This window comes from Limulus polyphemus, unplaced genomic scaffold, assembly GCF_000517525.1.
Source record: "Limulus polyphemus unplaced genomic scaffold, Limulus_polyphemus-2.1.2 Scaffold2069, whole genome shotgun sequence".
Classification (NCBI taxonomy): domain Eukaryota; kingdom Metazoa; phylum Arthropoda; class Merostomata; order Xiphosura; family Limulidae; genus Limulus; species Limulus polyphemus.
In genome coordinates this window covers 92,234-114,868 of record NW_013667679.1, presented here as the reverse complement: position 1 = coordinate 114,868, position 22,635 = coordinate 92,234, and the positions used below count along the sequence as shown (strand labels likewise).

At 31.5% G+C, this 22,635-nt stretch overlaps 1 protein-coding gene across 1 annotated transcript in view; it reads right to left on the bottom strand.

Annotated features, from left to right (window-relative positions):
• Positions 1–3,363: 3,363 nt before the first annotated feature.
• LOC106465840 (S-antigen protein-like) overlaps positions 3,364–22,635 on the bottom strand; it is a 23,281-nt gene continuing 4,009 nt past the window's right edge. Inside the window, exons 2-3 of the mRNA XM_013926082.2 lie at positions 9,100–9,219; positions 3,364–4,151 (exon numbers count right to left, since the gene is read on the bottom strand). Of these exons, the coding sequence (XP_013781536.1) occupies positions 3,451–4,151; positions 9,100–9,187 (789 nt within the window). The 5' untranslated portion in view covers positions 9,188–9,219 and the 3' untranslated portion in view covers positions 3,364–3,450. The remainder of the gene's footprint in view (positions 4,152–9,099; positions 9,220–22,635) is intronic.

Below are 22,635 nucleotides of genomic sequence, written 5' to 3'. Positions count from 1 at the left end.
AGCTTTGCACTAAAAAAATTACACGAACTTCCTGAAAAATACATTTGATATGATAGTATGTTTATATTCTATTACTAAGCTGCCGACCAATAGAACAAAACTCAATCTTTCTGTTGATCGTGTACATTAAAGAATTTTAAGTAACTACTCGGCTGATTTCAGTATTGTTGCCTTACTGTTTGTAATACAAACTACTTGATACCTTAAGTTGGAATGATGAACAATTAAATTGAATTTTTTGGATACCATTTTAATTAAAGATTTTCGTGAATGCCATAACAGTGTTTTGATATGTTGTTTTAAGAAAAATGTGAAACAATGATTTGTAGTTGTGAAAATAATACAAGATAACAGTGTTGTACTGTATAATCATTTCCACTATATATTGCGAAGCACGGGAAGCAAATAGATTATGTTCTTGTCTCTGTCTACGTCGATAAGGATGCATGATCAAATCTGCTACTAGTGTTCATTTTCAACCGCCAGGTTATCAAAAGAAAGGGACGGCGCTGCATGCTTGTTATAATTGATATAATTCTCTGTTTTATACGTCCAAAAATATTCTATTTACAACCAAGTCATTTCAATTGACAAAATGTCATATTCCTAAGATGAAACTGTGTTATAAAAGTACCATACAAGTATTATTTTATTTTATTTTTTCACATAACCACATTTTCAACTTTTTTTCGTTCATTCGAATGAACCTTTAAAACTTTAATTATGTCGGAATTTCACACTTTATATTAATAGAAAAAAAACTAAACAAACGCGAATATTATATATCATTTCGAAAATTACTTGAAGTAAGTTGGATATATGTTAAAATACGTCCTCGGTTTACGCTTTCTTTAATTTAAGCCTTACTGAATGATAAAAGTCACTTTAATAATCTACGAATTTGTACGTGTGGGTATATTTCTTATGCTTTTCAAACGATTAACTAGTACCACATAAGTGTGCAAAACATGTTTTAAGTATATTTTTATATTTAAATGTAGTTACATCAGAAAGAAAGTTTGGATTAAAATTGTATGATGTGAAGAGAGAAATAAAGTTTCGAACTAGTATCATCTGATGCGAGAATAATGTAACTTACTTATACACCCTTCTCCACGTTTTGAGTATATTGTATGATGTGAAGAGAGAAATAAAGTTTCGAACTAGTATCATCTGATGCGAGAATAATGTAACTTACTTATACACCCTTCTCCACGTTTTCAGTATATTGTATGATGTGAAGAGAGAAATAAAGTTTCGAACTAGTATCATCTGATGCGAGAATAATGTAACTTACTTACACACCCTTCTCCACGTTTTGAGTATATTGTATGATGTGAAGAGAGAAATAAAGTTTCGAACTAGTATCATCTGATGCGAGAATTATCTAACTTACTTATACACCCTTCTCCACGTTTTGAGTATATTGTATGATGTGAAGAGAGAGAAATAAAGTTTCGTACTAGTATCATCTGATACGAGAATAATGTAACTTACTTATACACCCTTCTCCACGTTTTGAGTATATCCAGGTCTAAAACTGTTGTTATACTACAGACACATCGAAACTCATTAAAGTTAAACATATTAATTATTTGATCCTTTAATTATGCTGAATGAACGAAAAAAGCTAGAAAAATACAACATTTACAAAAGAAACGAAGTTCCTTATAAATCATATTTGTTTAATTTAAAGCATTAAAGTTAAACATATTAATTACTGTTACAATTTAATTACTTCTGGAATCATTATGAATACTTCAGGCACAGATTTACTATGTTAAAGTGGTCCTTAATATAAACGACTACGTCCTCACTAATAGAAGCTACTTCTGTGCCATAGAATAAAAGTATTGATATTGTTATATATTTTACAAGACAGCAGAATGATGAGAGGCAGTAGGTGGAATATTGTGTATTATTGGCTTTAAGATTGAGAATGATGAAGGTAAGTAGTAGCAGAAGAAGAATATTGAGTTGTACATGCTATAAGATTGAGAAGGATGACTCTAAGTAGCAGCAGAAGAAGAATATTGAGTTGTACATGCTATAAGATTGAGAAGGATGACTCTAAGTAGCAGCAGAAGAAGAATATTGAGTTGTACATGCTTTAAGAGCGAGAGGATGACGGTGAGTAGTAATGGCAAATTTTGACCATTAAGAGTGAGAGGGATGATTGACTCTTTCTTGTGTTAAACAACATGGTGTAAATTCCATCCGTAGTTACACACTATACTTGCTATAAATGTTAAGTTATAAAGTTTAAGTATCATGATCTGTTATTAAATTCTCACTTCCTAAAAAGAAAAACATTTCGCATAGTAAAGAACGTATAACCGTTTCGTTATATTTTGAGGGAATTAGCATTCAAAATTCTAAATTTGAGATTACTTTCAGTTTTCTACGTTGATTTTTACAGTAAGGTAAAATTAGATTAACTTAATACTTTTCTAATAATAATAATAATTGTCGTACATTACCGTAATTAATAATAAGTGATGTCATAAACAAGTATTAACTATGTATATATATTTCAAACAGGTTTAATTATTTTAGGTAAAGCATTACTATCATATTGCTTTTAAATATTTTACTATTTTAAATTAATTTAATATTGATGATAAAAGTATCACGCATCAAACAAACGAAAAATATGCTTGAATAGAGTTGTTCAAACATTTGTTTAACAACAAGTAAAAGCTTGGAATTGTCTATCCTTTCATTGGGGGGGGGGGGGGTGTCTGTGAGCCAGACTAGTTTCGGAGAATTCCACTTCTCTTCAAGCCAAGCCTTTATAGTAGTGAGGTATCGAAATGGTGTATTTAAGTGTTTTACAGTCACAAAAAAAGAAATCTATCATTCTATAGGTATTTGAAAAACTTGTAGCATTCCGCCACAATTTAATTCTTCGTATTGTTAGCCGACACTAGGCAGCTGGTACATAATTGAGTAGAGTTGTTTAAATATTTGTTTAACAACAAGTAAGAGCTTGGAATAGTCTATCCTTTCATTGGGGTGTGTCTGTGAGCCCGACTAGTTAGAATGATAGGTTTCTTTTTTGTGAGTGTAAAACACTTAAATACACCATTTCGAAAAATATGTTTGTTACAAACCAAAATATTCCACAAGAATACCTAATAGTTGCAATCTCATATTTATTTTCATTGCACATAATTTACATTCTCGTGAAGGAAGTATCTTATTTCACAAAATCTCAATCATTTTTTTCACAATTATATGTGTATGTTAATGAAAAGATCCAAAGTAATGTAAAACCTAAATAATGTTAGTATAATTTAAATATATTATCTTTAATTATATTACACAAATATTTTGGTACTTGGAAAATTATTTCTCAAAAATTGTCTCATCTGTAAGAAGTATTATTATTATATTAATGTTAATACATTTCTCATTGCTGTAAATATGTATATGCATATGATGTTGGTATCATTTTCCAGGACCTCCTAAAAACTCAGAGCCCTTTGGTTCAGAGTATCTGATGACACCAAATGCATCTCTTTTTCCCGGACCTCCTAGAAACTCCGACAAGCGCTTTTTGATACTATGAACATGTTGAGAACTGTCTGTTTCAAACTCTGAGGGATCATTGATATTTCGTTTCCCAGGCCCACCAAGAAATTCGGAAAATCGCTTTCCAGGTCCACCAAGGAATTCTGAATAACGTTTTTCAGGTTCTCCAAGGAATTCTGAAAATCTTTTACCAGGTCCACCAAGAAACTCGGAAAATCGTTTTCCAGGTCCGCCAAGGAACTCGGAAAATCGTTTTCCAGGTCCGCCAAGGAACTCGGAAAATCGCTTTCCGGGTCCACCAAGAAATTCTGAAAAGCGTTTTCCGGGTCCACCGAGAAATTCAGAGAAACGTTTGGATGCTTGTGTGTCTTGTGGTGAAGTTTCTGAAGATCTTTTTCCTGGTCCGCCGAGAAATTCTGACAATCGTTTTAGTCTATCACCACTCTTGGAATGAGATTCATCGATACGCTTCCCTGGCCCTCCCAAGAATTCGGAATATCTTTTTCCAGGTCCTCCCAGGAACTCTGAAAAACGTTTCTGGTAACCGAAGTTATCTCCATGATAGTGTATTTCAGGGTATTGGCCGAAAAGTAAGGGAGTCATATCATCCATCTCATCTGTGATTATACAAGTAAACAACATTACACGTTACAAATATTTTGATAATATATAATGAAAAAGCACACACTTCAAAATGTTACTGATACGTTATACTGTAGAAACGTCAATAACGTTTAATTAGTGTTGTTATGTGATTATTAATCGAGAATACTCAGGTTTCATGATTATTTGCTGTTATGATTATCCTTTCTATAAGCCCCCAGTGGCACAGCGGTATGTCTGCGGATTTACAACGCTAGAAACCGGGTTTCGATACCCGTGGTGGGCAGAGCAAAGATAGTCCCTTGTGCAGCTTTGTGCTTAACTACAAACAACTAAACAAACCTTTCTATAATGTTTTACATTGTTAAGCCTATTTGTAACAAGTCGGAATAATTCTTAGTACACTTTTGAATCACAAGTTCACTTTATCCGAAGTAGCTCGTCTTCTAATGCTTCTGTGCTAAAAACCTCCTGTTGATATAAATATTCACATTGTATTGAGCCGCGCATAGCCTAACGGTTGGCGTGCTGAGACTGTGAATCAAAGGTGCGCCATAAAAGTGAAGATCAAATCCCACTAATCACTCAATCAAGAACAGCCCATTAGTTAAAAGTGGGTGGTCTTGACTAGTCGCCTTCCACCTAGGCTTCCAGTTTAAATAACTATGCGCAGATAAATAGCTCTTCGTGGAGTTCTGCGCAAAAAAATTTTGAAACAAGCAGACTTTTTACTACCCACCTGTGGCAAAATTATAGTTTTAGAAAATTCCTGTTTTGCCTATCTCGCGGTAGATTAGTTTTTATGTACTTGTTTAGGTTGCAATTCCTATAAACACTTCAATTGTATTCTAAATACTCTTAAAGTAGTTCCCGGGGTTTTCATACATTTTGAAAAATAAAAAAACTATTAAATTTGTTCAATTTTATAATACTTTAACTACGTGTTACGAACAAATACAACATTAGTAACCATCAAACATTGAAGTGTGTGTGTGTGTGTGTTTGATGCGACCAAAATTAATTTTCAATATTTTTCAAAGTGCAATCAAACAGAAATTTAATTCAAATGTATGCTGCTAGTTAAAGAAATTTTTAAAATATCAACATTTTGGATATATTATATTGATCAAATGAAAGTTCAATATTACACTCTTCAAAATACACTTAAAATACGTATGCTTAGGGTATAATGACCTTAACATGCATTGACTTAATGTATTAGTTTTCATAAACGAATTAGAAACTTTACAATGTATTGATCTTGCTATAATAATTAACATCGATATTTCGGCATGTCGAATATTAGAAATATCTACATTATTATTGTATGATTTTATGTTATACAAAATATACAAATATATTTCACCTATATAACAATAAATAACAAATTTATATTTAATAATGCAATATGAAAAACAAATTAACTAAACAGACATTGAAAAAATCAAAAACTATTTATTGCTCAAAAAGTAGAATGAAAATCAAAACGAATAGTAATAAAGTCAACTAAACCCTTAATATTTGCCAGCATACGGGTTTATCGTTTTTAACGAATTGTCTTTTTTATGTAACATAACTTCAAGAATTAACTGCAGACAGCGAGAGAATGAATAGTGTCTTTTTTTTTCGAAATAACATGTCAGCCTTCAGAAGCATTGAAACGTTTCAAAAACAAAGTGTCAAGACTGTATAAACTGAATATCACAATAACTCCGAACTTCCGGAACTTTATGTAAATACGTTAATTCACAAAGACATTATATAGTATATGCAATTCTTTCTGTACAGCTTTGACCGACTATGAAAATGATAAGTCCCAGTAAGGTACAACTAAGTATGATAGATAGCTCAATTCTTTCATTTTTTGTCGGCCAAGTGAGCTATAAAATTTTAAACAGTTAAAATAGAAACAGTGTCCCAATATTTAGGAACTATTTTGAGACTTATTCTGCTAATACTTATGTATTGTAGCTGAAACTGATAGAACTTCCTATTCGGAAGCCATCTCATTTTCCCTGTATTACTCCCTGTGGAATATCCGATAAAATACTCAGAAAAATAACGTTGCCGTAGGTGTTTTTCCCGTATCTTCAAGTCTATTCAGATTTATACCGATAGCCAGTTGAGAAAAAAACATCCACGGTTACACTAAAAAGTGTGCTAGATATTATGCGAGGCTCATTTCATGAAAACATGTATTCTTTCTTCTGAAATCTGACGGAAGTCTTCAATTTGAACGAATCATTAACCAGTGATAACAATACTTATTTGTTTGTTTGTAGTTAAGCACAAAGCTACACAAAGGGCTATCTGTATTCTGCCCACTACAGGTATCGAAACCCGGTTTCTAGCGTTGTAAGTCCGCAGACATACCGCTATGCCTCTGGGGGGCTACTTATTTGTACAATGTCACAGAACATAAGTTACATATATGTTGACTGTTAAAAACCAAGCATATTCCCCAAGGCGCTATTTGGCTAACTGCCTAATGTTTTTTTTTTTCTTCACATTTTTCAATCGCATCTATCTTTGCACTGAGTTAGTATAAATTTAATTGTGTTCGAAAACAGCGATCTCGAAAGTATAAACACGTTTCAAAAAAATACCGCATGAATTCCGAGAGAATTTAAATTGTTAATGTAGAATTTCAATATGAAATAATTGAAAAATAATAATATATTGAAACATGCGTATTTCAATATTACTTGAAGTATGAACCGTTAGCCATAATAACTCTTCATGGCAAGCCTTCTTTAGAAAAAATTTAATAAAATGCGAAGAATTAAAATAAATTAGCAATAAACAAAAAAAAACAGTTCATTTTGAAGCTCCCTTTTTTTCATATAAAATGTTAAATCTTTTACAGGTTTATATAATTAAATTACAGAAACTCAAAACTATATGGTGTATAAATGGCATTTGCAATGGATTACGTTTATCTGCTTTCGTTACCAGCTCCCTGTGAGTCAGCGGTAAATTTAAGGATTACAACGCTAAAATCTGGAGTTCGATTCCCCGCAGTGTAAAGTACACATATTAATCATTTCTTAACTTTACGCTATAACAGAACACAACAAACTTTCGTTACCTACCTTAAGTACAACCCAGTGTTCGAAATAAAGGGGGAAACAACTCGAACTGTCAGTATGTTGACTCATTCTTCCCCCAAAGTTGAAAGTACGTATCAATAACGTCTTGAATAATCTCGTAGACGGTATTAACTTATGACCAAATAGAATTAATATACTTCGAGGTCCGAATTTTAGCGAGGAAACAAAAAGAATCTTTAGTATTTTTTCAACATTTATACATTTTCCCTCTGTGAACCGTAATAAATATTTTCTAAGGACTGTTTTTGTTTTGTTTTTTGCTAGTTAAATGTGTTGCCATGGTTATTTTATTTGTTAATGCAGATGCATAAACACGCACAATGAAAAGAAAACTCACTAGTATTTTTTTTAATTCCAAAAAAAAAAAGATTATTTACATAATGTCGATTGTGCTGCCTGTATGAAAACACAAATAATGTTAGTTTGTATTTATAAGATAGATAACGTTATGTTAGCTTAGTAGGTACATGGTAGATGAAAAACTCGATTATAACAATGTTGTTCCATAGCTAATAGTAATAAAATTTTAAGACTGCTTGTTGTGTGTGTGGAGGGGAGGTGGGTGGCATATATTATTAAGGTTTCAGTTTTAATTAAATCGATATTTAATGACTATGACCCAGTTAGATATATAATGAAATGCTAACATATTTTACCGCGAAAATATATGAGAGCGTTATGGGCGAGTTTGGAGTTTGTTACTACGACAACATCCAAGAGCTCCATTCTCCAAACGTCGTTGTATTGGTATATTTTCTCCATTGTAACTTATACAATATTATAACAGTCAAGATATAGCATGTATCATTCATTAAATTTTAGTTTACGAGAACTCTTGGTATGTATATATATATAAAACATAACATGATGAGTTTCAGTTTGTTTCAGCTCGTTGACTTTGAACGTTTGATTAGCATTTAGAAGAACTAGACAAAAAGTTAATGAAATTTCTATTTTTTTCCATTGAAATAATTAATAATATACATTCAGTAACATAGTCTTATTGATGAGGGCTTTGTTTTTTGATGAAATCACAGTATTTCTTCACGGTGTACTATGTATGTTCCTCAGGCTGCTCCAGGGAATTCTGTTCTTGTTCTCTAAAAGCCTCTGAGTTAGTCATTTGTATTCATGACTTTGAGGTTTGTCGTACGCTACTATCAGCTGTTCCATTCATGCGAATATATTGTTTTTTCTTGTGAGAGTTGAACAAATGTCCTGATATTAGTCTGAAAACTTTTATGTCATAGTAAAAATTGCTTAGTGTATTAGAACAAATCCACCTCTATACAAAAGATAAACATGTTTTCTGTCTATTGTTCAGTTTTTACGATTATTTTATTACACTATATATATTGCTCTATTCACTCTTTTTGTCATTATGCAAATCATTGCATACAACTTGGTATAGTCATCTAAATTAAATACTATATGTATATGCAAGCAGTTGACATAACGCTATCATACAAGCTACTGAGGTTAACTGTGATCTCAATTTTCTTGATTTTATAAGATAAAGGTAAGTCTGTGTGATATTTCAAATACTTCATTAGCACCAAAAAGTAACTTCCTAATGATCTGTGGAACTGTTATGGTTTAATTGCGACAGCTGGGATTTTAATTTATTCCTGTTCCATTAAATACTATCTTGTTAAATCAAATTAGAAAACCAATAGGGACAGAATACACTAAGTAAGCCACAACTGTTCCTTCAACGTGTGGGTACTTGTAAACAACACCAATCAAAACTTCCCACTGTAATTATTATCTTATATTTTTTCTCCTTTCCTTTTCAGATTTGTTAAAAGTGAGTGCAATAAACTAACACATTTTAAAATAGAACAAATCGTACTGTTGTTTTCGGCTGCAGCTCCATTAGTTGGTATGGCAATTATCATACTCCAAACTGCTACCCACAGGGCTCCAAGAACAACCGACATTCTCCTATCTGTTCTTCAGAATTCAGTTGAATCTGTGGAAGAGTGGAGCGCAGATAACTAAAACCGTATATCAAAACATAATAAGATGGATGGAAATATCTATGACCAGAAAATAAATTCGTCAGTGGTGTTGTCTAAATTTAAAAATATGGTTATATATATGTATATAACTTTCCTTTTTGTTCTATTTGTCAAAGAGAAAGGCTTTTAGTTATATTTCCTAAAAGTATAAATATACATACTATGTTGTTGTTGGGCTTAGGATTCTTTTACAGTAGGTGTCTGTGACTTGTCAGTAATAAATTTAATGATGACTAAACAGCACGCACTTCACTTGTTTTCGAAATAGTATATATATATTCAGAAGAAGTTAAAAGTATGTACAATAAATTATTCAACACTATAGATATTATGGACATATTATGAATACTATATATGTAGTTATATCCTTCTTGACAAATATCCACTTAGGCCTATTCAATTGCTTTAGAATTTCAGTTGACAAGCCGAACTATATTCTCTATATCTATCGCACTAGTATTCTCTGTGATTCACTTACAATTGTGGCGCAAGTTAACGTAATCGTTTGGTTTTCTTTCTTTTGAAGATCCTCTATTCCTTTTGTCAAAGTGCACTCAGGCTGATTTAATTACTTTAGAATTTCGCTTTGACGGAATAGAATGTTTTTCCTATCTTCTTTTCTACTCTTAGTTTTACTCTAATATATTAAACATTAGGCCTATATCAATCGTTAGGCCTATCACTTCTACGGTAGTTAACTTCACACCAACTTTATTATCTTTTGCTATTATCTGTCAGCTGTTGTCTGTCTACTGCTTCCCGTTCGTCTCATGCTATTTATATCTTTTCACTTAATCGCGCATCTGCCTTCTATATTCTCGACGTCAATGTATTGTACGTGACGTTCGATACTCTCAACAATGAATTATCAACAAAACTTCCTACAATCGTCTACTTTTAACTCTAACTATAACAAAACTAAACAGTAATTAAATATTCACTCACAAAAATAAATTAATCAATAATATCTAAACCAAACAGTCTTTTATATCATGACAGGTGTATCCAGTTTACTTTTTGTATTTTATTCCCTCAAGACATAATTCAGTTCACAAACACCTGAATAAAAGAAACATGTGAAAATATATTCAAAAATAATATCTAAATGAAAGTATATATAAATGCAGGTTTCAATTTAAACTGTCTATCATTTCTTATTAACAAAAACTATTATATATCTGATATTCTATGTATAATATACAGGGAAAATACGTATGTACAGAGAGAAAAAATAATTAACTTAAATGTAAACATTGTCCAAAAAGTACGGAACTTGTTTTTGTTTGTGTAATGTTCAAAACATAACAACACGTACTTTCAAAATGTATCAGATCAAATGATAATTGACCAACAGATATAGACATACATCTTCAATAAAGAGGACTAAACAGAACAAATCATATATATGTATCAAAGTATTCTAATTTAAAAAATAAATAATTTCTACTTTGCAAAAGTAACTGAAGAGTCACACACATATATATATATACACATACTGAAATGCTTACGTCAAAGATAATTGTGTTACAAGACACATTTGAGCAACAATAGAAAATGTTATTTTAATTAGAAGTTTGTACGAGAAACTGGAAAGGCGCGAAAACACTGATCTTAAGTTAATACTTTATTTTAAAAATAAAAAGTGCACATATAAGTTGTCGTTTCAAATTTAATAAGGCATTAACGCCCTAGAAGGAAGTCGATGGATTAATGCTTAAATATTACATATTTTTGGTTAATTTTTCATATTAATTAAGTATCAGATGTAATTCTAATTTAGTGTTTTATATCACATTTAACAGTGGGAGCCATTCTATTTTTAAGACGATAGTGCACACCAAAACATATTCACACTGAAATGGGTGAAAGGGATGTTTAAATTGTAAATTAATAAACTGTTTAAATGTTTGAATGATATTATCCAAATTAATAACTATTTATATTGTTTACTTTGTATGTCAATAATGCTAAAACTTATGTTTTTTATTTGTGTATCGAGTTCCTGGTCGACTTCATATTCCAAATGGCTCATATTTGCTTTGTAGATATTTTGTTTTTGTAAGTTACTACATTTAGAGAAGATTTAAATCTATCTATCTAGATATGGGTATATGCAAGGAAGTGTGGAGAAAAGCTTCAAGTAGCACGGTCATTTAATTTTTTTTTTTCAAATTAAGGCCTAAAACTATTTTCTAAATATCTTAAAATTCACAGATGACTATAATAGACTAACATTACAATCCCTTTTTCCATTAAAATATATCAAATATCGTCCTAATCACAACTTGAAACTTCAGAAGTTTGCTACAAGGATTAAAGTAAGTGAATCATAACTTTTGTTGTTTTTTTATAACCGTTTTCTAAGACTGGTATATTGTAACAATCTCAAACCATGCTCCTACGTGAATGAGAAATTATCGAAATACTTCATTAACTGACAATTAACTAAATATAACGACACTTAAACGATGAACAATGGTCAGCATTAATGCCATGAATGCTAAAACAAGATAATTTACTCCAAAAATAATTGCTGTTTTGGTTCACTACGATATACAACATTTGTTTTAAAAAGGAAATATGGTTCCATTAAATAATAAGGAAGAAAGAACTTTCAGAGCTTAATATATATGCAAATATACTTCCTTTTATAATTCAAGTTTCGATCAGAATTTTACAGGGAGAGTTCCAGCATTAGAAGAAAGGTAAATGCCAAGCTCTTAACGTATATCATCCAGTAAAGCAGGTGAAAACTATTCAATAGAAACAATCTTATTTGGATACAAAATATCTTAAGTAAGCAAGATAAGCAGTCTAGTGTGTAAACTAAATTTCATATAGACAATGTTGTAACATCAATAAAGACCACTGAGAGACAGACAAACAAAAGGCTTACAATACAATCAGAAAAAAAAGGAATGAATAAACAGAAGGACAGAATCGTTAAATTGTTGCAGCAATCTCTTTTTTTTTTCTAAGCTCGACAACTCACAGTATATTTCTAAAGAAACAAATCCTTCATTTTCCATCTTTCTAAAGAAAAAATAATTATGCCAAGCAATTAACAGTTCAGTAATCCTTAGGATACTATAAATTTTGACAGTAATAGCAAATTTGTAGATGCCAACGTGTGTCTGTAATTTAAAGGATTATTCGTCGGTCTTACAAGCTTACACTAAAATATTCGATCTTCCCGTTCTCTTAAAATCCTGTCATTATCTTTAACGTATACATTACTTGAAGTTTTCTTTTCCATTTTAAATAAAAATATATTTTATTGATACTCATTATACCTTCTGGAAAATTTTCCCTCTTCAAATTCTAATAATAATACATTAAATGTTTAACGGAAACCTTTGGAGTATCGCTAATATATAAAATGATAAGTTTATAAAAATATTGGCGAATATTAGGAAAACTGGGAATAAAAAATAAAAATATGTATTTCCAGTTTATGGATATCAACTCTCAACGTGTTAAAGGTTTCACAATTTACGGTTATGTATTTTACATCAACAAAAGAATATTTTTTCTCTTTACATATATATATATATTTAAACATCTATATATAAGTTCGATAACTAATATATATATATTTTTTACTTTTCAAGAAAATGGACATGATTGTTATTACACATAACTATATTGACTGTTGTTTAGAGGAAAATATCTTAAAGGGGCAACAGCAAGAACATATCTTTGTGAACGATTTCTAAAAATCCAGTTTCCTGCAGAAAAATCTCTCAGAATAACAATGTTATGTGACTTATAATTGGTCATTGTAAAGTATATTTATAAACATGTTGTTGGAAAATCGCACATATATTCGTATATGAGATGAGACAGAATCAAACCGTATAATTTTCAACATTACTGACATTCGGAATCCATAAACATCACATTAATTAAGAAAATAATTGATTGTTTATTGTTAATCACAAAACTCTACGACGGGCTATCTGTGTAGTGCCCACTGCAAGAACCGAACCCCAACTTTTAGAGTTATAAACCCTCAGACCTACAGATGAGCCATCGTGGAACTAAAAACAATAATCAATTTAATTTTTTTTACTAATACTAAGTTCTATTAACTGTAAAAGATCAGCAAATTAGACTTAAAATATTTTTAGATTTAATATTATTTACAAATCATGCCCCTAAAGGCTCAACGGTAAGCGTGGGAGCATATGATACTAAAATTCTGGGTTTTATACCTGCGGTATATTTGTTCTTAATAACGAACACATAAACAAACAAAAAGTAATACAGAAAATTTAATTATATCATATTACACTTCGTCTTTTGAATGCATTTGAATTAAATAATTCCAAAAATCAATAATGTTGTTTCACTAAAAACACCACCATCAAAGAATAAATTTCCCAAAGTTGTTTTGATATCTGAATGAATAAAAGGAATGGATTGAAACTTAAATAAGATCAAAGATATAGTTAAACATCTACAAAATCTTCCATAAAATGGTTTGTATTAAGACAATAACATTTCTAATACTTATAAAAGGTTAGAGTTGAGAAAATGATAAAACATTCCCACATCTTGTATCACAATTAAAATAAAAAGGATGAATTTGAAGCACAAATGGTAAACGTTTAATTTAATTTGAAGATCTCAGAAAACATCGCCATTCTCTCATCGAAGAACTTCATATGTGTTACGTGAAACAGGCTAAATGAACTCACGTAAAAACTAATTGGTCGCAATATTTATATTACGATGTAATAACTATTTGTAACTTACGCTTACATTTAGCACCAGTTTTTGCATCAACATTTGTAAACGATATAAAGAAAATACTACAGTATAAGTGTATTGTGAAGAGAATTGAGAACGTTGTATTATAGTCAAGTGACAATCATAGCGGCTATAAATTCGCGGTGGAACTGAATGTATGAGAACTACTACATTTTGACATTGTTTATCGTTACGCACTTAATGTGCGGCCACTGAAAAGTAATTGCTTTCTGGAAGAATATGTAACAGACCATTACGACGCCAAATATTCATACACTCAGATATTAAATATATATTCCGATCAGAGAGCTAGAGTTTAATACATGGAAACATCCCTTGGAAAACAAAGAGACATGGATCATCTTGGGACACCAAGACTATTCAGAAAGTAACAATTCATACCCCAACCGTGGTAAGAAAAATATGGTGTCTGGTAATAAGTGAGAATCCACGGACACAAAGTCAGTGGCAAAAGACGTCCTCCTGTCCCATCAATGGTATGCAACAAAACCAAGAAGGATCTTCGCTTGGAAAAGCGACACAAGTCACATAAATACAAGTTACTTCCACGACATATCTGTTTAACAGTAGTATAACTCTATCAGCTGAAGAAGTCATACTATTTCATACTAAAATATACCAGTCAAGTCACCGGAGGCAGTGGTTATGGATTTCTGTACGTTTGAACTGTTGAAACTGGAGCTTGAAAACTACTGTCTTTGTACACTAGATGGCTTCTGGAAAGCCTGCAGCTAGAAGTAGTGATTTGAACATGACACCCTTACAACAAAATCATTAACAGGGTTATTGCCAAAACGCACGATCAATCCAACTTGAGGTTGATAAAAATATTAGCCCAAGAGTTGGCAGTTGGTGGTGTTGACTATTTGCCTTTCCCTCTAGTCTATCAATTCTAAATTAGGGACGGCTAGTGCAGATAGCTCTCGAGTAGCTTTATGTAAACTTCAACAACAAACAAAGTTAAAGGATGTAACTTTTTTTCACTATTACATACACTTTTTCTATGTAACTTACGAGACAGGAATTGTGTAACGCGATAGGAAAACTATGTAAATAACTCACTGAATGTTTACTTCTTCCTTATTAGCAAGGTTCCTGTAAATAACTTCTTATGTTTAACGTGAGAGCTCAGGTTTGTAGCAACACTGACGTACGTTCGTGTCACATTTTTGTACAACATATTCAGATACATATAGCCTTATTTAATATTGACTACAGCGCGATTGGAGCTCAACTACCGACTTCGTTACTCTTATTTTCACATAATCTAATTAGCTGTTCTGCGAGAAAAGGAGGAGCCGATAGCATGATATCTTGTAAACAAGATCTTGATATCTTACCGAAGCAGGGAGGTTACAATGAGCTGTAACAATTAATCTTTTTTTTTACAATGACAAAGAAGGCAGTTGGATTTTAACTAAAGGAACCCAGTCTTTTAAAATTACACACACACAAAAAAGAGATAACCCAGTTGAAAAGTCTTCCTCATATCCTAACTAACTGTAAAACTTAATCTATAGAAAGTTCTCTCCTGAGTCAGACTGAGAGGAGATAAAGAAGGGTTGCACTTGACTTGAAAAAGTCTTCCTCATATCCTACTAACTGTAAAACTTGATCTATAGAAAGTTCTCTCCTGAGTCAGACTGAGAGGAGATAAAGAAGGGTTGCACTTGACTTGAAAAAGTCTTCCTCATATCCTACTAACTGTAAAACTTGATCTATAGAAAGTTCTATCCTGAGTCAGACTGAGAGAAGATAAGGAAGGGTTGTACCTGACTTGAAAAAGTCTTCCTCATATCTTACTAACTGTAAAACTTGATCTATAGAAAGTTCTATTCTGAGTCAGACTGAAAGGAGATAAAGAAGGGTTGTACCTGACTTGAAAAAATCTTCCCGTGTCGTATAGACAAGGAGATTTGATCTGAACTAAAGTGCTTCCATATCTTAAACTGTGAGAAGAAAAATATTTCATCTGAGCTGAAACAATCTTCCGTGTTTTGCTGACAAGGGATAATCACAGATAGACATTCTTTCGTCCTTAAACAAGAGAAAGAGGTTTCAGTTAAAATAAAGAATTTAGATTTCAGAAAAATGTTATTTTTAATGTTACTATGTATTAAAATATACAACTCAAGTGAACGTTTGATGATAATTTGAAAAGGATTATTTTACATTGAGGTTGAAAGTGAAGATTACGATCGAAGTAGTTTAATACTTGTTTATGGCAAATATAATTACGAGTAAGACATTTTAGTATTTGTAAATAAATCAAAGAGTGTTATAAGTGACGCATTATTCTGATTATAAATAAGCCAGAAACTGTTGGAAATAAGAGGTGTTGTAATTATATGTAGACGAACACTGTTATAAGTGAGGCATTATTGTGATTATAAATAAGCCAGAAACTGTTTGTTTGTTTCTTTGTTTTTAATTATGCACAAAGCTACACAAGGGCTATCTGTGCTCTGCCCACCACGGGTATCGAAACCCGGTTTCTAGCGTTTTAAGTCCGTAGACATACCGCTGTGCCACTGGGGGGCGAAACTGTTGGAAATAAGAGGTGTTGTAATTATATGTAGACGAACAGTGTTATAAGTGAGGCATTATTGTGATTATAGACATACCGAACTGTGTTATAAGTGAGACATGTCGTAATTGTATATAGACGAACAGTTATAAGTCAGGCACTGCTCTAACTGTAGTTATGCAGAACAGTGTTATAAGTGAGGCATGTTGTAATTATATGTCTCAGAAGACTGTTATAAATCAGACATTACTGTAAGTATAGGTAAGCCGAACAATGTTACAACTAAGGAAATATTGTAATTATAGGTTACGACCGATAATATTTAAGAGCATATTTGTCATAAGGGAAAAATCTAGTAGTTATAGATAAAAGGGAAAGAGTTATAGTTCAATGTTTCTAGTAGTAACTGGAAACATTATCATTAGTTGACCAATAACAGAGTGGTTACGATAAAGATGTTCAATTATTTTCTATCTTTACTTATATTTAATTACAATTCTTCAAAACAAACATTTTTACACCTGAACGCGAAAGATAAAAAACAATAACAAAAGATGTTTTCTTAAGTTTCGTAAAACTGAAACTCTCGTAAAAGTAAATAAATAAACAGGAGACTAATAAGTTGTGGATTGATACGAAATTTTTATTCAAGCTCTAGATTTTGAAGTTATATTTTTGCGATAATTCTGAGGCAAAAATACTTTTAAAGGTGAAGACCAAAGTGTTATGTATTTCGAATCTTATCAGAATTTTATAAAAAATGTTTTTTTATATTATTTAGGATGTTAAAGTATACGGAAGTATTATTTTCCTAGGTAGAGAGGGATAAAATATGTAGCGACTCTCCAAGCGTTAATAATATATAAGGATTAGTTTGAAATGTAAAACTATATCAAAGGATTGATAAGTACATATGACAATATAAAGACACACTCACGCATAATGTGCTGGTTGATCATTATTGAAAGAAAAAATAGCTTCTTAACAAATAAAAACTGTCAAGAACATCGTGAAATATGCCACAGTCAACATTTGAATTTGTCTTATTTAGCCTTTCTTAAAATCACTAAATATGGTAAGACTTGTGTAAAAATGACCAATTTCTTCATTTAAACTGATTTCTGGAGTAACATTTTTTTCTTCTTAGATCTTGCTAATCATAGCTATCCAACCATGATCAGCTCTAAAGACTGGTCGATAAAGTGAAAGCTAAAGCCAAAATCAACTTACAAGACTGCAAATATTTGTCAGTTCCTTTTTGAATATTTGCAAATAAGTCATTATTGTAAAACTAATATTTCATCTTTTGTTTTGTATAGACTAAACAAACGCCATAATTTGTGTAAACACAACTTTTACATTCAGATTGAAATATATGTATATAACTGATGAACACTCCAAGCACATTAATATTTAATTTAAAAATAAAATTAAATACATTAAATCTGACTGCAAAACATCAAGAAAATTATTGGATGAACGTTTATCATAAATATAACTTTATTTGTTTCTAAGTTTAAATGGATGAATTTTAGAGAGATAAATTTTTAATCTTATATCAAGCCAATAATTTCTGCTTTACCTAGTATCAATAATATCAATTCTGGACATTCTAACTCGTGCCAGACAGATAATGAAACATTTGAGCAATTGGTTAAACAATATTTAGAATTGAAGAAACACTAAGCATACATTTGCTTATTCTATGACCTATAAAAATATCAATTATAAAAAGTTCATATCATATCTACTCGTATTATAGAACAATATTTTATCAAAATTTCACTTCATTGTCGTAAACTAGACATTAAAAATATTGTGTGAGATGGAAAATAAGGTACTAACAGTGCGTTCGTAAGACAACAACAGAACCTAATGATATTGTTATAATCTAATATCATTGTTTATAACCTGAAATGTAAATGAAAGGTCTTCCAACGTCAATAACCTGTCAATTTAAATAATCACACACAATCTTTTATTGACGAATATAGCATATTAGTTACTTCAAGCATGATAGTATCAATGAAACGTTATTTTAACTATGCTTAATATTAAAATAATGCTTGGAAAGGGCTTGAATGGGTAATGAAGAAAAACTTTAATATAAGTTTAACATAACAGCAAATGTACAACGTTTCGACATGGTTTTGTCATCATCAGGTACAAGTAAATTACACTAACACGGATATATATATACAGTATTGAACAAAGAAGTCACATGACCGGAACTGTTGCAAAACTTAGAAGAGGTATTAATATTAAAATGACATTTTAATCTAAAAGTGATAAAATACTGATCTGAACGTGTATCTTGTGGGGGGGGGGGGGCTCTCATGCTACTCAGTGAAACTAAAACAAATGGTTAGGTCCTGTAGTTTCTATATTACTTAAACACTCGTCATTTGAGATATTCAGTATAATTATTATTGTAGATTTAATAAAATCATACTTTCTAATTCTAATAAAAAATGTTGACAGTAGGTTTTGTATGAATATTTATCCTAATTTAAAAGCTTTTCGAGGGACACTGTATTGAAGATAATGCATGAATCAAACATGTAGTTTTACGTTATTTGAAAGTCATATTATCTTCTTTCTTTAATATAGTTTTATTAAAAGTGTTGAATAAAATGTTCAATACATATAATACACATTTATTTTCATTACTTTTTATTATGAGGACTATTTTGAATTATTAGTCCAGTATATGGATTTCGGACTAACGTAAATCTCCTAAGCCGGTCGAATTCCTTTCAAACGCGAGTGTTATTGCTGATGTACTGATGCATTCTGATCACTATAAGTAAAAACGACCTAATTAATACATTAGGTATTCTCATTACTGAGTTAGTTTTTAGTTCTGATATAATGTAGGTAATTTGTTTTGATCAGAAGGTAATGACAATTACCAAAGTCACAAAGTGCTCCTATTTCATCGATATTCAACGTATACAAGTTAGAAAAAGTACAATTATGAGTATAATTACTTCTGCGAAACATTTAATTATATATCAGTTTCAAAATGAAACTTTATAAATTGAGTGAAAAGATTTCTTATAATTATCTCACGATACATCGTCAGAGTTATACTTCAAAGTTATCAGTTACAGCCGTCTGAAGGTAAACTTTGTTTTTATTGAACTCCTACCATTCACAATGTAAAGTTGTTGGAAATCCTTTATTCACACTTCTAAAATGGAGTACATTTATTCCTAAATGGAGGAACAGATTCTTGTTCAATAAAGTTTGTTTAGGATATTCGCGCTAAGCTACCAAAGTACTATATGAGCTAGCGTACTCTAATTTTTAACAGATAGACTACAGGGAGAGTAACTAGTCAACAGTACCCACCGCCAACTCCTGGGATACTCTAATCGAATTTAGCCATCACTCTTATAACCCGCCTACAGGCCTAAAGTAGAGAACGCGATTTTGGGGCAACGGGACGTGAACTAACCCCCTCAAATTCATGAAATGACAAGCTAACACTAGGCCAATCCCAACCTGTATAATAAATAATCTAAAAGCCTTTTATTTGAAAAGAAACATAAAATTTCATTTCTAATTTTTTGTACTCTAAATAACTATAAAATTACCAGAACATGTGCATTATTTGATATCTAACCGCAGAACTATTTTACTTATGTTGATAATGACCGTGAATCACAAACACCTATTTTACTTATTTTGATAATGACCGTGAATCATAAACACCTATTTTACTTATTTTGATAATGACCGTGAATCATAAACACCTATTTTACTTATTTTGATAATGACCATAAATCATAAATACCTACTAATTTCTGAGTAATATCAAAACTACTTCTGGAAAGCTTAAAGTATTCAATAAGATTTAACGTGTACACAAAAACATCTTTGTTTGGTTTGTCTGCGAGCCAACGCGACCCACTAGTTAACTTGCCAGACTGTGGTTTGTGTCCCGTCCCCCCCCCAAAAAAATCGTGTGTTCCGCATTTTTGGGATGTAAATACATTGTAAGCTCCACTATTCGGCCAGACAATAGTAGACTAAGAGTAGGTGTTGGGTGGTGTTGACTATCTGCCTTCCCTCTGAATTAGGGAAGGCTAGAGCAGATATGCCCTCCAAACTCAACAAACAAACGAAATTATGGACGGTTAGCGCAGGTAGCCTTCGTGTAGCTTTGTATAAACTCTAGCAAAAAAAAAGTGTATTTGTTATTAACCACAAAGCTGCACGGTGGGCTATCTGGGCTGTGTCCACCGCTGGGATCAAGACCCGAATTGTAGCGCTATAATCTTTCAAGCTTACCATTGAGTACAAGGAGTTTCAAGAATATCTAACTTTTATTTTCACGCGAGTAAGTGCGTTGATAGTCATTTTTAACGTATTAAAGGTCTTAAAAGGCTTCATTTTTCGTTGTTTGAGAATTATTTGACGTTAAAGAATTCGATTTCACGCATTTAATTGAATTTACATGTCTTTATGAGTTATAAAACTAGAATTTTCTTTAAAGTGTTCACCAAACTTTAAATGTTTCAGAAGTGAGAAAGACACTCACAAGAGATTTGAATCTTCATCAAATCCTGCTTCCTGAAACTGTTACTTTACTAGTAAACTTTGGGCTTTCTCAGTCTTCTCTTTATTGGTCGTTCAAGGACAGACACTTTTTAATTATATATTTTCAATACCCAGTGTCAACTAAGCTGCCTTTGGTAATATATTTATTATTTTGAAATATTTAACTAAAATTTTGGAACTGGAAAACGTACGTTTAGCACTACATTCATTTTTCTAAAAAAACATGAACTGAACTGAAAACTGATCCGACTTTACATTAGTCACTCAATTTAGCAAAAGCTTTCACTAGTCGGAGTGTAAATTATAAGACTTCCAAGCTATTTTGAATACCACCAAAAGTCTAAACTTTTCATTAGATACAATATAGCATTTCACTAATCCCTCAATATATATGTTTTCACTGGTCTTTCAGTAATCATTTATCACGATACCTGTCCTCTGATCTGACTAGTTATTACAATATGAATCCTACACTATTTCACTATGCTTTCCCAAATTATTAAGTATCATATATTATACGATTGCTTATCAATTAGCATAGTAAGAATCCCAATTAAGTACCTTGTATAATTCATAACATTAAGCAGAAAATGCATAATTTGTTACCTGTAGTTGTTATATCATTATTGTATTCGTGTTCTGATAAGACAATTCCTAGTAAATTGAAGCCCTTCACCTTGCCCCTCCCCCAGTGGCACAACGGTATACCTGCTGATTTATACCGCTAGAAACTGGGTTTCGATAGCCGTGGTGGGCAGAGTACAGATTGTCCTTTATGTAGCTTTGTGCTAAGCGAAGCTAGTTATTTTTTCGTATGTATAAATTATACTTGAGCTTTTCAATCTTCACGGATAAGATTATGATCGTTTTGCTAAGATCATTTCATGATGAACTTACAGTTTAACTGTGAGAGTGTCACAATAAATGTACTCCAATTTATAGAATTATTTTTATTGGGACAACTTTTAGACTTAAGTTATATCAGCCTAAACTTCATATAACATGATATAATGTTAAACATTAAAATAAAACTGTAATTAGTTTCAATTGTTTGTGTTTTTGGCAAACATTCAATCAAGTAGTGTAGTTCTAATTCTGTATATTTATAGTCTTGTCCCGTTTTTCAATAGAAATAAATAGTCTGAAGTACAAAAAAGACATGGTAAGATTATAGTTTTTTTAAATAAAATTAAAAAATATCTCGAAATTTATTTTTTACATATTCATGCTATATGAATCTGGTTTTGTCATAAACAGGATATACTGTGTATATAAGTCTGTCCTATAAGGAAGAGAGACCAGTGCCTTGGTAAGATTTTAGCATTTAAAACTTTCGACTACTCTACCAATGAACAAAGATCGAAGAACAAACAGATATTTGTGTAAATATATTGACAGGGCCCGGCATGGCCAGGTGGTTAGGGCACTCGACTCGCAATCTGAGAGTCGCGGGTTCGAATCCCCGTCCCACCAAATATGCTCGCCCTTTCAGCTATGGGAG